Raw genomic sequence first — 15,037 nt, 5'->3', positions numbered from 1 at the left:
TGGGTATGGCACCACCATTGTGAGCAAGTCCTGTTAGCAAATATAACACAATCATGCTTTTGATGATGGGCTAGGAGTCACAACAGAGGTAAGCTTTGCTTCAGATTTCTCTTCTCTTGTAAATGTGTTTTTAGATGGACTGGAGGTTACCAGTTCCCAGAAATAAACCCACCTTTTTTATCTTGTCTTTGTGTGTGCACTTGTGTTAGTATATGTGTTTGTGTGTGTGTGTTGAAGCTTTGGCAGCTACACTGCAAACTCAAGAAGTCTTGCTTTAGTCTCTAGCACTGTAAAAATTAAACAAACACTCCTAAGTGACAAATTTCTATAGACCTATTTTATGCTACAGAAATCCCAAAGGAATTCTGTTCTTGCCTACACTGACTAAAGAAATAAAAAATTAAATCTCCAGCATGAAAAGTATTTGCTTCAAACTCTTGTCTACACTGTTTAAGGTCCTTCCCTTAAGTGCCTACTGGAAAATCAAGAAGAGAAAAATGATTAATAATTACTGCACTGATGTTAAAAATAGCTTATATAAAGGAATCTTTCAACCTTTTAGCATCTTGCTTTCTTTCTCATGATGATTGTTTGTCTTTTCTAAATGCTTTTGGCCTCAATTCAGTAAAATACTTAAGCACAGTACTTAATGTAAAGCATAACTTCAATTTCTACTGGATTTGAAATGTGGTTTGGAATGATTTACTGAATCATAGCCTACATCATTAATGTTTCCCTTCAAACTATACATTTTCCACAGAAATAGAAACTAGGAAGATTCTCTAAAGTTTATGCCACTGAAAGGAAGAAGCAATGAGAAAGGCACCAAAATTTATCATCTACCAAAGCACTGAATTTATCTGAATACTATAGAGAATTCAGTCTTAGGACATTCACCAGACATTCCTAGTCCAGGTTTAAAAAGCTCAATTCTAAACAGTGATGAAAATAAGTAAAGCAAGAATTCCACATTTATTTTTTAAAAAGCAACATAATTAATTCACATCAAACTAGTCATCAGTTTGTAAATAGCAGGTGACTGATGTAGTAAAAAGCAGGTAACACTGTCTTTCCAATTCCTGCTCACTGAAAACTGGCTTCTGATGAGAGTTTGCTTCTTTTCAGGTCTTCTTTCTAAGATTCACCAACAAACAACAGTAATCCACACTGTTGTTTTACAAGCACCTTCTTGCTGCATATCACCCAAAAATAAGCAGATAACAAAGAGGAAGATAATTAAAAAGAAAGTAAAAATAAATGTCTGACCCACTAAACAGATGCAAATAGGTATGAACCAGAGACTTTAGTGGACTAATATAATTTTAGCTAAGTAAAGCCTGGCCAAAAGTACTCCTCTATAAAGGAATGTATGATGCATGAGCTTAGTAAATCATCACTATTGCAAATCATTAAGGCACTATCATACAACGAGAGTGGAAGCATGATGGTTATTAAAATGGTTCATGCACACCTTCACAGGAACTTTGCAAAGTAAGGACGACCTAGTTTCTTACCTGAGCTTTTATTGGTTTTGTTCTGTCTACTCTTTACTTGCTCAGTCCATAAGGTAGGATAACGAGAAGCTATATCTAGAAAAAAAAAAAGGCAACAGAAAATACTTTATAAATGTTAACATTTTTAAAATTTATTAGCAACTGAATAGAGGCTAAGTTTAAAGAAACATGGACCTTAAAAAAAAGGCCACAGTGGTTTTTATTAGGGCAGTTAAGATCATTATTCATGCAAAGGCATGAATAGCCCTTTCCTTATCCTATTCATACAGAAGATTTTTCAATCTAAAAGTTCAATAAATACTTTTAGATGAAAATTATTTTTAATAAAAATAAAAATGTCCTACTCTGGACCCAAAACATATAATGGCTGCAGACCCAAATTCTGCAAGATTAGCGGTGAGTGATAAGGCAGCCACAACATAGGACTATTATTGCTTCTTTAATGGCAATTAATTTCTCCAGAGGCAAATAAGCCTCACAAAACATCAGCCTCAACAGTGATATTACTAGTCATTGTGCTGAGGACAGAAGTTACCCTCTGACTTGTTTATTTCAACATAGAGTTTTAATCTGCACTTTGGCTCAAGTTTAAAACCTGTGTCTGCCCTCAGTCATGACAACTAAAATTGCTGATGTTGGTCTCCACAGGTAAAGTCTCATCTCCAGACTATCATGCATTGTGTTTGTTGTCTTTGCTGTTCCTAAAAAAAAGAACAGATGTTTGCACTTTCTTGCAACTGCCCCAGCAGTTGTAGATACTCCTAGGATGGCATTTTATGTTGTGGAATACAGTCCATTACTGCACAGTTTAATACCACACTGTTAAATTCACTCACCTTCTTCATCACCTTGAGGCTGAGTCTCCAGCGCAGGAGCTGAGGCATCATCTGAATTCAGAATGGAAAAGATTTGCAAGGAGACTACAATTATGAAAGTAAGCTAAATAAGTGTACATACATGATTGAAAATAATGATTTGCACATAGCCCCGGCCAGTAAACAATAATTCAAACATTCTTTATAGGCAGTACACAGCACAGATATATTACATATAAAGGTTATGTTTTATAAATGGATGAGGTTTCAGGTTATGGATGATGAATTTATTGCAAGTTCTTTGGTGATGCATGAAGTGATCAGGTTGCTCTCTGGAGAGTAATTCTTCACTTCTAATGCTGCACACTGATACCTATAGATTGTAACTGAAAAATCAGCATTTCTAAAGAAATAATTAGATAAATGTCTAGAAGAAGTGAGACCTGTAAAAGCAAAAAGAGTCTGGAGGGAATGAGTGGCTGCAGACACCTTAAAATCAAAGGGATTTTTAAGTACAGCAGGATCTATTCAAGAATCAGGTTTATTTACAAATAAGATTCACAGATTATATAACCAGAATATTGTTTGCACAACTGTTATCCTCTGGTCAGCATTCTCCATCCACCCACTAGCAACCATTACTGCAAGAAATGAGGGAGGGAAAATTGCAGAAATGACAAGAAGATGTGAGTCATTTTAGGTTCACTAAAACACTGTGGAGGTAGTGCTGGAAAAGAAAAATTAAACATAAAAAACTATTTAAACAAGCTTTTGCTAAACAGAGTGGTACCAAAGACCCATCTTTACTTTATTATGTTTTTGTTATTTAAAACTATTGCAGATGTGGGGTAAATATGACTCAGGAGACCATGCTAGTACATATTTTCCAGTCATATTTTCCTGTGGCATGAGCTAACTCCAAGACCAAGGTGTACTGCAGTAAACGAAGGATGCAGTAAACAGCATCTTCCGTGCAAAGGTTTTATTACTATTTCTTGCAGTTTCACAAGTGGATGTCAGACCAAAATAGTTTCCAGATTGTTTTCTTGGCATTTTCATGGAAGACAGAATCAAAGGTAACTGAGAAGCTGCTTCTGGCATGTAGCCTTACCTGGGTAACAAGGGAGCAGCAGCTTTTAGGCTAACATACTATCTCTTTCCTTTCCTTTCTGCTAGTGCAATTCCAAGAGTCTCCTGTTCTCTTTGCTATCACCATCACTGCTTCGAGTAGTTTAAATTCTGTGTTGTCTTTAAATCATGCAAAAGGTTTGGGGTCACTCTGACCTTTGCCTCTAAGGGTCACAGTCTAGGTCACAGCAAATACAGATACCAAGCAGATGTTCATAGCAGGTAAAACCAAATTTCAGCCATGGAATAATGATCTTTATACAAAACCAAAGGAGCAGCAATGGGAGCTTATTTTCAATGCAAAATTATCTAACCAAGGCATAAGGAGATTTCTTTTAAGAGTGCTCATTCTTTGTGTCCACACAATGGCAGGATTCTTGCTCCAATGCTATGAAAGACTGTCACTCCTCAATAGTTTTGCTGGCATTTCTGTGGTGTCCTCTGGGTGGTGGAATAAGACCATTGATTAATTTCAGAGAGGCCATCAAGCATCCTAGTGTACTGAAAATCAAGACACATATTTAGATCATCAATTAGTATGTGATTCAGGAAACCCAGTATTTCAGAAGGCAACTTATGGTAGGCAGATATTACCCAGAGCCAAGCCAGAAACTGGGTCTGCATTTAAATAACACTTTTCTAATCATCTTTTGGTACACAATTTCAGTTTGTAACACATTTAATCTTATGCAATTACCTGAAATTCAGCATAATGCTGCAACTCAGTCATAATCAGCCCAATCAAAATTAGGCTCCTGAACTGTGTTAAAGCAGCATTTAAAACAGTTTTGGTGTTGCTGTTGTTGTAATACAACACATGTTTAATGACTGATATGAATTAGATATCTCACAGACTAATTGCACAATTCTTCCTGGCTGGCACATTCATACTAGTCTGTATATTTAAACATAAACCTGTTTAAATTCTGTTTGCTGTCAGAGTTCAGTTACCAAGAACACAGTCCTGCAGTCAGTTAAGAATCAGCAAAAAGGGATGTGATCCCAACTCTGACACCTGTGCTTTTCAGAGTATAAATATTTTCCTTGGATAGAGGAAAGAACTGTGGAGCCAGAGAACATACCTAAGGGAATAAATTTTGAGCTTCATTTCTGTTCAGTTTAATGTTTAAATTTACCAACATGCTAACAGAGCCCCTGATCTCCAATATCTGCAGCTGAAAGTTTTCTTTCAGTACTGGAACACCCAGAGAAAGCAAGGTGCACAAGTACAACAGATATGGCTCACCAGTTCCACATCTATGAGACATCTTGGAAGGGGAGACTGTCTCAAATCAATGCTGTCTCTTGAGGAGAGTCCTCGAGACCACACCTTGAAGGTCTGAAGCATGTCCTCTGGAGCACTGAGAACCCTGTGAACCAGCTTAAGCTTGCTGGGCTACAATATGGGCAGGAACACGTGGAGGAAAGAGGAGCAGAGAGGGTTATGGTTGATGCAAAAGAATACTACTCTGCCCTTGCAAGCTGAGCTACAAAATATGTTTTACCACACTGGCTGTGAAGCTGAAGCACAGCTCCTTAACTCAGATAGGTGTATAATCCTGGTTCCTATGCTGTGGGAGTCCCTAAAGAATTTGGGATGTCTCTGACAATACTACTTTATTTAAAGCATAAGGCAGTATCCATCTGGAAGAAGGCTGAGGAGAGGAAGACAGCAGCGTTTGAGAAGAAGCAGGGACCACCTGGGAACCAGGTCAGAAGCCTTTAATACTGCAGGCTTGTGCTGGAGAACAAAAACCAGGCATGAGTAAAATGCAATCATGTCACTTAAGACACAAATATACATGGTAAGAAGGGGGATTTGATAAAGTGTGTTCATATCCTTGTTCTATGACTGCTCATTCAGGGTTCAGTAGTTCAGCCATCACAGCCACAAACAAAAATAAAGGATACCAGTCAAGTTTTATATATGGGATAGTTCATTCCGTTCAAAGCTGAAAATGAAAGTCCAGACCTGAAGAAAATGGGCAACCTAAGGTTAGTGCTACCCACAATTTGTCTGGAAATACATGAAGGACCAATTTTTCAGTACTTTGTAACTATTAGCCTTAAAAAAGTGTTGATTCTTTTAGCCTAACAGCACTATAGTTTCTTTAAATGTTAGATTTATTGCAATGCTGCAAGAGCACCTGTAAAAAAAATTTGAGTTATATTTACCATGCAACAAATAGAGAGTTATTAACATTAGAACAAAAGTAACTTCTTTAAAATTAATTTATGCAGTGTAAATGATGGAAATATTCAGTATGCTGTTTTCAGCTGAATCTAGAATTCTTTCAAGTGTTTGGAGAGTGTAAACTTTAATTTTGTTTAGAGCACAGACAACTCATTCATTTTAGTCTACAAGCTATGTCATATTCATATCAGATTTTTTGTTCTGCCAAAAAGATATACATCATGACCTATATCAAACAACAACAATCTTCTGGCCATAATTATAAGCCATCATATGAATTAATCACAATACAAAGCCAAGTGCAGGGTCCAAGATGACTCAAGCACTGATTGCTATGGAAATAAAGTGAGAAATCCAGTTCCCAAGCTTCTGGGACTGCAGAGTATCGTCTTTATCAAACAGACAGAAAAATCTGTCCTCCAGAAAAAGCAGAAAGTATGGGAATATATTTCAGAGTATAGAATTGGGAAGAAAAGTTGTTGTCCAAACAGCACTGAATTGCAAAATCTATAGGACTGAGACTAGAAAAACATAGTGTCTATGCATACATATATATATATTTATACTTAAAAGTTTACTAAATATCTGAAATGCAAATATAAAATTGATAACGTGCATGCATATATATTACATATGCAGCTATAATATATCATAAATTTATATTGATAATTTAAATATATGGAAAACCACAGTAGTGTCTCCCACAGCTATTTTAGTTTCTATTTAAAGGCCAATTAAGATATTTACCTGTTTTGCCTGCTCCTTCTCGTTGTGGCAGCTTCTCACTCACTGAACCTACAATTGGAAAAAGGAATTAACCAGAAAAATATTATTTTCACTTCTAATAGGCCATCTAAGAAACACAGTTCTGCTGTAATGATTCATTTTTGTATATTACAGCAATAAATAACAGCAAATTCTTCCTTTGCAAACCAAAGGTTTTATCTTTGCCTAACCTCTGCATTTGTGCACAATCCATACACTGCCAGACTCCACTTCTTGGCCACCACAAGACCTGAGAAAGAGGCAGCATTAAACACTACATAGACACAAGTCCAAGAACATGCTCATGTGCTGCAGGATGACCCTTTCCCTTCCCCACTGCCCCAGCAAGGAGAGGTTCTGCAGGAAGGAGCATCACCCCAGAACCACTCCCTTGCTGTCCCTCACACAGGGCAGCACTCTCCCTCTGCTCAGTTTTGCCCTCACACCTCAGATGCTCTGAGGGGCTTTTTCAGCCTCTAGACCAGGCCTGGCTCAGATTAAAAACTGTCCTTTTCTGCTTTAAAGGCCTCATACAAAACCTTGTGGAAACCCTATGCAGTGAGGCAAAGTGTTTGTGTCCTGGGGGGAACACAGAGCCTTATTCTGAGCCTGAGCTCATCCCCAGAGCTGCAGCGCCTGGGAGAAGAGACAGTAGGGGTGAGAAGGGAGTCAAGAAGATTACAAGAGATGGGTTTTCACAGCTTATTCTACCAGCCTGGACTCCAACCCAACAGAGAATCCAGCCTTGCTTTCAAGCCATCAAGTAATGGAGAATCCACTAATTTTCTTAGTAGTTTTCAAGGGGGCATTTGTCCTTAGGGTTTAAAATAGAAATCCTTCCTTATTTCTTGCTTATGTGCCATTTCAAATTTTATTATTTTAATTACTAGACACTTTTTAACAATTTATCTGTCTCTGCTGCATTGAAAATCACCATTAAAAGTGATATTTTTCTCTCTGAAGAGCCACATGGAGTGATCAAATCTTAAAAACACAAAGTTTCTCCATTCTTACAATACAGTCTCTTCTTACACACACCTGCTCTAATTAAAAGAAAAAATACCAAAAAAACACTCATCTGACACATTTGACAGATGCTTGTATGTGTGTGAAATAATTTAGCTGCCTTAATTTTCTTAATTTATTAAGTTATTGGAATACCTACGATCACTGTGTTTAAAAAAAAAATAAAGGAAACCCAAACCTTGCAGCACAGTACTTGTGTTCTAAAAGGACAATTTAAATAAGAGAACCCACTAAATCACAGGCCTTGCTTACCATGCTGAACTGATGGTTACTTCAGCAGGAAGTTTAGACAAGGATTTTGCCAGAGGGGAGATGCTTAACATTACAAATCAGCCCTGCTGATTTTAAAGCCTCCATAAAAGAATACATGGCATTGCAGCCAAGATAGTAACCTTCTGATGGATTCAGCTCTTAATACAGCTTTATATATCCAAATTACAGCTTTATATATTCATATTAAAATGTTCTTGTTTAGACTTGTTTCCTTTTATAACAATAGTGTATTTTAATGTATTTTCACTATATAATGTTTGAGTCACCGGAAATTGAATAAACTTAGTGATGAATCAGTATTAATTGAGGCAAGAAAAAGAAAGCCACTATCACTGCAGGAATTATATCCAAGGGTGTTTGGGACAGCTTGTTCTAAATGGGCTCCAATACTAATCCATGCTGTTCACTCTGAAAAGGAGGCAGATTTTGTATTTATGCTGAAGCCAGAAGATCTAAGTTTTTGGTGCTTGGCTTGCATTTGATAAAAGGCTCAGTTCGAACTCAAATAAAATGTTCCAGTGTTCGGAAGTACTACACACAAAATTACAGGTTTTCCTAATTGCACCAAATACTAGTGATCCAATCTTTCCTCAAGTTTCATCCAGCTACTATTAACTCTGTAGTTTCTGAATTTCATTTTAGTTCACAGGCTTATAATTATAATTTCCTTGCAAACCCAGATACTTTAGGCCCGACTCTCAGTCACACAAGCATTTTAAACAGGCTTTTCATTTGTGAGTAGAAATGATGTCTCAGCAGGGGCAATGTGTGTGATGAACTGTCACTGATACTCACTCTGCTCCAGTTTGGCACCAGTGCTGTCTCTCTATGTACATTAGGACTATTAGTACAAATTGAACTCAGTTTATACATAAGTAATTTAACACATTGGTGAAATTTATATAATATCACACATCTTAAACTAAAAGCAGAAAAATCTTTCCAGACGCATTCACATTACTTCATCTATATGAGAAACAGTGAGAATGACTAAAGTCTGAGAGAATTGAATTTTATTTTTTTTACCCTAAATTTTCATGAAAAAATTAGGAAAATGGATGGAGGAGGAGAATGGCATTAACTAGTACTAAAAGCTAACATAATGATACCGAATCTAATTTCAGTAAGAAATTGGATGGATTCTATGAAAATTAGGTTTACTGGGCTAACATTACTTTTTTTAATAGTCTTAAGAAGTCAATAATAATATTCACAGAATTTCCTATAAAAGAAAGCCTGTGCCCTTCATGTAGTTCCACGTGAAATTTTCAATTTATGCAGCATAAACTTTTCTTGTTGTCTCCAAATTCGAGGTAAGGAGTTATTGAGTTTGTATCTTTTTTCTACCATTTCCTGAATATATTTAAGGTAGAAAAACTTCCAGCTGAAGTGATGATAGGAAGTTGCATTTGCAAGTTTTTAGGAAATTGTGTCTTCAATATTAAGATGAATCCCCACATTTTCAGCTAGGCAGGAAACAAAACCAACTTATAACTTATCTAAAAATTAGCAATGCAACTGGCTTTCAAGTTTTCAGTACACTGTAAGCAACCAAATCACCACATTAATACATATCCTTATGGAATGATGGAGGACAAGGAGGGATATTAGATTCAGCAGCATTACATCAAGAGGAAGAATTTAGCACCATTCAAGCTTGCACGCTTGCTTAGCCATCTATTTACTATTCTGATCTTTTTTTTTTTAAAGGCAGACATATTCATGCCTTAGTTTATTGCAAACTCTACAATTCTATCCAATTTTACTCTAACAGCATCTGAGGCACAATAAACCTTCCAGGGAATGTGATGTGAGTTTTGTGGTTTTTGATTTTAGCATATCCATTTCCTATCATTCTGATCATATGGGACTGGGCTATTAAAAAAAAAGGTGAAAGCCTATTGTTAGCCAGTTTAGATAATGATTTCTGATCTCCTACGAGAGAATATTTGATACATAATCACTGAATGCAGATATCAGGAAAGGTAAACTCTCCCTACTATTCCTATCTCGCCTATGGTTGTGTCTGACTGTGTATGTATAGGCAAAGAACTAATGTATGAAGACTAAATATCTAGATGGTTCAAGGACGGATATTTTTCTCCAGGTAATGAAAAAAATTTAATGGAAACTTTAAAATTTCGTTGCCTTTCCGAATATAGTTTTTCCATCACATTATCTTATCAATACAATACTATACTGGAGGAGTTCTGAATTTCTAAAGCTAGTTACTTGTATTTTGGCCATAAAAGATGATCATGCCATCTTAATCAAAAGGGAGAAAAACTACTTCACAGAAGAATAAAATGTATCTCTATACCTTTGCAATCTCACTGGCAGGAGCCCAGCATATTTAATAGGGCCTAAACCCCCTACAATAGGCAAAGACTGTATCTTCCAATGATATAACACCTGCTTCTCAACTTCTGCCCCATTTCTCAGGACTCCCTGCCTAAGGAATTTCTGTAGTTCCCTGCAGAGCTGATAACAGAGATGGAGAGTTGTAAAAATGTCCTTTTTTTATGTCTGGTGCTCTTTAGTGAAAGTACTGGGAGACATTAATCATTTTTAAGGAGCTTTCTTTTTAGTGCCACCATGGGAATGTGTTTGATTTACTGTCCCTCTCACTATTGCTCCTGCAATAGTGAAGACTATTTTCATGGAGTGGAAGAGTATTTTGAGATTTATCATGTGTGTCTTAGCAGTACCAAATGTTGATGTGGGAAAAACTGAAAAGGATGGAAGAAGAGCCTCTTTCAGATAAAGATATAGTAATTAAAGCAAAGGTTTACATAAAACAGTTGGAAAGTCCCACATTTTTTTAATGCTGCTTATGACCTTCATCCTTCCATATCTTATGTCTCTTGCACAAAGGCAGCTTAAATAAGAGCAACAAGTCAATGAGCAAAAAATGGCACAGGCAACTGTTGTTGACACATTAAAAATAGATATGGGACACTTTTTGGACCTGAGATAACTTTAAGAAACACCATGTTATTCAGCTAACCAACCTTGACAGTTAGGGAAATGTAGAGGTTGTTTTGCATATCCAGTATCACACAGTAAATGGGAAGCATGGATTGGGCTTTGAATTGCTAAACCAAACTCCTAACTGCCCATCCTAAATTTTGCTCTCTATTTCTTCTATTGAAATTCAAGTTCTTCCAGACTTTCTTCTTTCTTATTTCTGGGCATTCAACAAAGGCAGTTCCACTGGGGGAAAATGAAAGGCAAGAAATTATCCTATAATTTCAGAACAGCACAGTCGATTAGAAATGTACTTGAACCTTATCTGAAGTTGCTGAAGAACTAACCTAGAACTGAAAATTAACTGAATATTTTCTTAAAAGCAAAAAATTTTCATACGTTCTATGGTAGCACATTACCTGTAAGAAAATCATTAAAAAAAAGCATCTTAATTTTCTGTACAAATTTTCTTCTAAAGGAAAAAGATAGCAAAAGTGGTCTTGGGAGAAAAAGGTATGGTACAGGTAGACTTAGGAATTTGTATAAACAACTTTGAAACACCTACAGCATCCAGCCTGCAGAATACAAAGAAGCAGTGAGAATAAAGAAACATGCTGGTGTCAGGATGCCACCACTGCAGGAGATCTGCCTGCATATCAGAAATAGCAAGGCAATTCCTGCATCAAGGCTAGCAAGACACAGTGTATTGGACTAGCAAGGGACAGCAGTATTGGCAAAAATGGCATCTCTGTAATACTAGTTGAAATAAGAATATATCTACACAATTTCCGTTGACCCACTGAAGTTTGGGTTATAATTCCTGTGCATAGTCATACTAAATAAAAAAGTACAAAAGCGAATCAAAAGTGATCTGGAAAACATCAACACTCTTGCAAGGAAAAAAAAACCCAACTCTGTTATCCTAAACAGATGGCAATTTTGAATATATACTTGGAAATGGGAGAAATATGCAGTTGTGCATCAGACTTTCATTTTGCAATAAACGAACTAAGTTTTGCTTTATTATACCCCATAACTTTTTGAGAAAATCTGTAGCTGCCTTCTCTGTTGAATGAGAAGGTTTCTCCAGATCTCTCAAAACTGGGTCCTTAGCCAATACCACTGTAAAATCCCCTAGCATTTCAAGTCTTCCTTCCAAACTCTGCTGTGGCTGGACTTCTTTCCTGAGGGACAAAGGAGAAGTGATGAACAGTAAAACATGAGAACACTGATACAATCAGGGGACGAAATGTGCAGAGATAATCCCACAGGGTCTCATAAAAACTGAAAAGTTACCCACAATCTTTCCATGGATCAAAATCAGACTCTGAATACTCACCTGTGCCCTGGAGCGGTTTATTTATCTCTGAGCTACTAAATTCAATTTGAGTGCTATGACCTTCACCTTAGCATTTCTGTAAAAACAATTTCCCTTCCCATCCCTCCAAAAATGAGCTGAAGTAGTCTGGCAGTTTATCTGCTAGGCACATGAATATACCTTTGAGAGGAGCTAGGGTTAGGTTCCTGTAGTGATATAGAATAATTCTCATATTAATTGATTAACTTTCTGGGAACTACACTGCAGTTGCTCCTCAGTAATATCAGTACAAATACAAAAAGTGAAAATATAGCAAATAATTCAACATTTTGAGCCAAAATAGTGCCATGTGTTATAAGACACCTGACAAACATTTATTGAACTTTCAGCATGAGCATAACCCTTTTTTCACTGATTTCAGTGAAAGGACAGGCAAGGAGGGTATAAATGGAGGATATAAAAATGGACTTTGCAGAGATAGAAACAAAGGTGCACTCTCAAAGAAGCCCTGGCTATGGACATGTAAAAACATCTCTACTCAAAATTACACCGAAGCACTAAAGTGCTGTCCTAGCCATAGCATCATAGAATCACAGAATGGTTTGCAAGAGAATTTAAAGTTTATCTCATTCCAAACCCCTTTCCACAGGCAGGGACACTTTCCACTAGACCAGGCTGGTCAGACCCCCATCCAACCCAGCCCCAAAAATTTCAAGGATGGCATATCCACAATTAAAGAAGACACATCCATGTGTCTTCTGAAGATGCAGATGAGTTATAATTGACAATAACACTAAAATGAAAATGAATGCACATTTTCTACTACTTAAGGTTTCTGAATATTTTAAATTATTTTTTACAATTGAGTCTTGTTTCACAGTGACTTTTCAGACTGGATTAAAAGGAATATTCTGAAGAGTATTATTTCTGAATAAAGTTCACCTACAGGCAAGATGTGGGAAAAGTCTGCAAGTCATTTTAACTAAAAAGACCTTAAAAATAAAAATAACTTTCTATAACCTTTGCTGAAACTTCTGCAATGGTCTCTTCCTTCCTCCATCTATTTATTAAAAACATCAAGGTTGAACTTGAATGATTGAAGTAGACCAGGAGAGGTAAATTCCCTGATTCACTTTCTTTTTCAGCTTTGTTCACATTGCAGGATTGGCTTTTTAAAGCTATTTCTTCCACTTTCTGACAGAGAATGGTGCTGCAGCACAAATGGTTATACAATATATAGAGTGTGCAAATATTTGTAGAGCTATTTCTGTAAAATTCTCTCAACCTCAAGGGGCATGAACAGTGATTCTGACAACCATTCATACACTCAGGATTTGTATTTATCATGAGTGTTAATGAAATAGGGTCAGAAGCAAACCCCTGAAAAACAGAACCTGTTAATTGTCCTGATGAAAGACAAAAGGCAGACTGCAAGGCAGCAAGTTTGATTTGCCAGTTAATTTCTGCAGGCAATTTTTTTCATTTTGCTCTTAATGCTTTTATTTTATTATTTTTCCTCTGGATTTGGTCATTTGTGGAATGTGCTGTGGGAGTTCTTTCATTGGGCTGTGTTTCAAATGGGCAGTACTGCTATGTTTTTTTCTGTACTCTAAATATTGAATTATCAAAAAATGCAAATCCCTCTGAAATGTTTTTGCAATGAGTTTTTGTGCAAGGAGGTTTATAACATACAGTGATATATCAGCAATTCGGTCACCTGGTTTCATATGTGGACACATAAATATGGTATAAATGACCACTGCAGAAAACCTTCAATAGCTAGATTAATTTACAAATAAAGTAGATGGATCCCAGAATCACAGGAAGGCTTAAGGTGGCAGTGACCTCAGACTTCATGCATGGCTACATGAAAAGCTAGATCAACTTTCTCAGAGTCTCATCCAGCTGAATTTTACCAAACCCCAAGGATGGGGCATCCACTGCTTCCACCACCACCTGTTTCTGGCCTGAACCACTCTTCTAGTGAAAACTTCTTTTGCTTAAGTCTAATCAGATGCCACAGATAAACTGCTGTTCATGGCATACCATCCTAACCTAGCCAGACAAACAAGATTTACCTGGGCAGCGGGGAGTTTTGTGGGCCACAGCAGTACCACTGATGGGACGGCCATTGGGAGTGACACACCAGCAGTATCCAGTGTAACTGTGGCACTGAACCTGTCAGAAACAACAAGAACCATGTGCAGCTTGTCAGACACATGCCTGTTATCCCACAGCACTCGTGGCATGTGAGTACAGAAACTTATCCAGCAAACTGTATCGACAAAACCTAGAGCAATAAACCACAATGGGCCCATCTCAGTCCTACATACGATTTTTTAGCATAAAGCATATTTCAAGCTAAGTGTGGTAGGTCCTTCAGAATCAAATGGAAGAGAAAACTATTGAACTGTGTGGTTGTTTACACCCTGTCTTAGATGACTGAGGTGCAGGTGTTATAAAAACCTCACAAGGAAGTTCCTCAAGGGACACATAAACTGTTCCTGAAACAAGCAATCCTGAGTTTTTTCCCACATAGAGAACATATTGTTCCACCCACTGAAGGAGCAGGACAGAGTGCTTCTGCCAGCATTATTCATATCCCAAGCTGTCAGAAAGGAAACTCTTGGAATTCCTCTTAAAAACCAATTGCATTATATTTTCTAAGGGCCAATATCACTTGCCTCATCATGCTTAAAAAAAGAAAAGTTGTCTTCTGCACAACTCCAGGATCAAAATGCAGTACAGAGGGGACAGAAGGGGATCATGATTGGAAAATATACCTCAGAATAAGCTTCTAACTGTGTTCCTTCTGAATTCCGTGATCTAAGTAAATTAGTTTCAGACCACATGCTTGTGAAGAAATTCAGCAGAGAATATAGAAGGATTCTGTATGATTCATGATTTAGCACTTAAGATATGGATTCCAGTTGCACGATTTCTGGTTCAAATCAGGAACAGATCACAAATTCCAAGCATTTTACCATCTGGTGAGTATTCAGGGGGCTACAAGAATGATTCAGCTGCCTCATCCTAG

General features: G+C 37.1%; 1 protein-coding gene across 4 annotated transcripts in view; it reads right to left on the bottom strand.

Moving 5' to 3' along the window:
• The window catches only part of SMOC2 (SPARC related modular calcium binding 2), a 139,520-nt gene that overhangs the window by 66,925 nt on the left and 57,558 nt on the right, over nt 1-15,037 (bottom strand). For 2 of the 4 annotated variants that reach the window (XM_036381108.2, XM_036381110.2), the window contains exons 4-7: nt 14,079-14,178; nt 6,399-6,446; nt 2,351-2,434; nt 1,515-1,589 (exon numbers count right to left, since the gene is read on the bottom strand). In XM_036381108.2, the coding sequence (XP_036237001.1) occupies nt 1,515-1,589; nt 2,351-2,434; nt 6,399-6,446; nt 14,079-14,178 (307 nt within the window). The remainder of the gene's footprint in view (nt 1-1,514; nt 1,590-2,350; nt 2,435-6,398; nt 6,447-14,078; nt 14,179-15,037) is intronic. The other 2 variants (XM_036381112.2, XM_036381113.2) reach the window with 1 other exon arrangement.

This window comes from Molothrus ater, chromosome 3 (genome assembly GCF_012460135.2).
Source record: "Molothrus ater isolate BHLD 08-10-18 breed brown headed cowbird chromosome 3, BPBGC_Mater_1.1, whole genome shotgun sequence".
In the NCBI taxonomy this organism is placed as follows: domain Eukaryota; kingdom Metazoa; phylum Chordata; class Aves; order Passeriformes; family Icteridae; genus Molothrus; species Molothrus ater.
The sequence above is the reverse complement of the archived record's forward strand: the minus strand, read 5'-3'. Positions and strand labels throughout refer to the sequence as shown.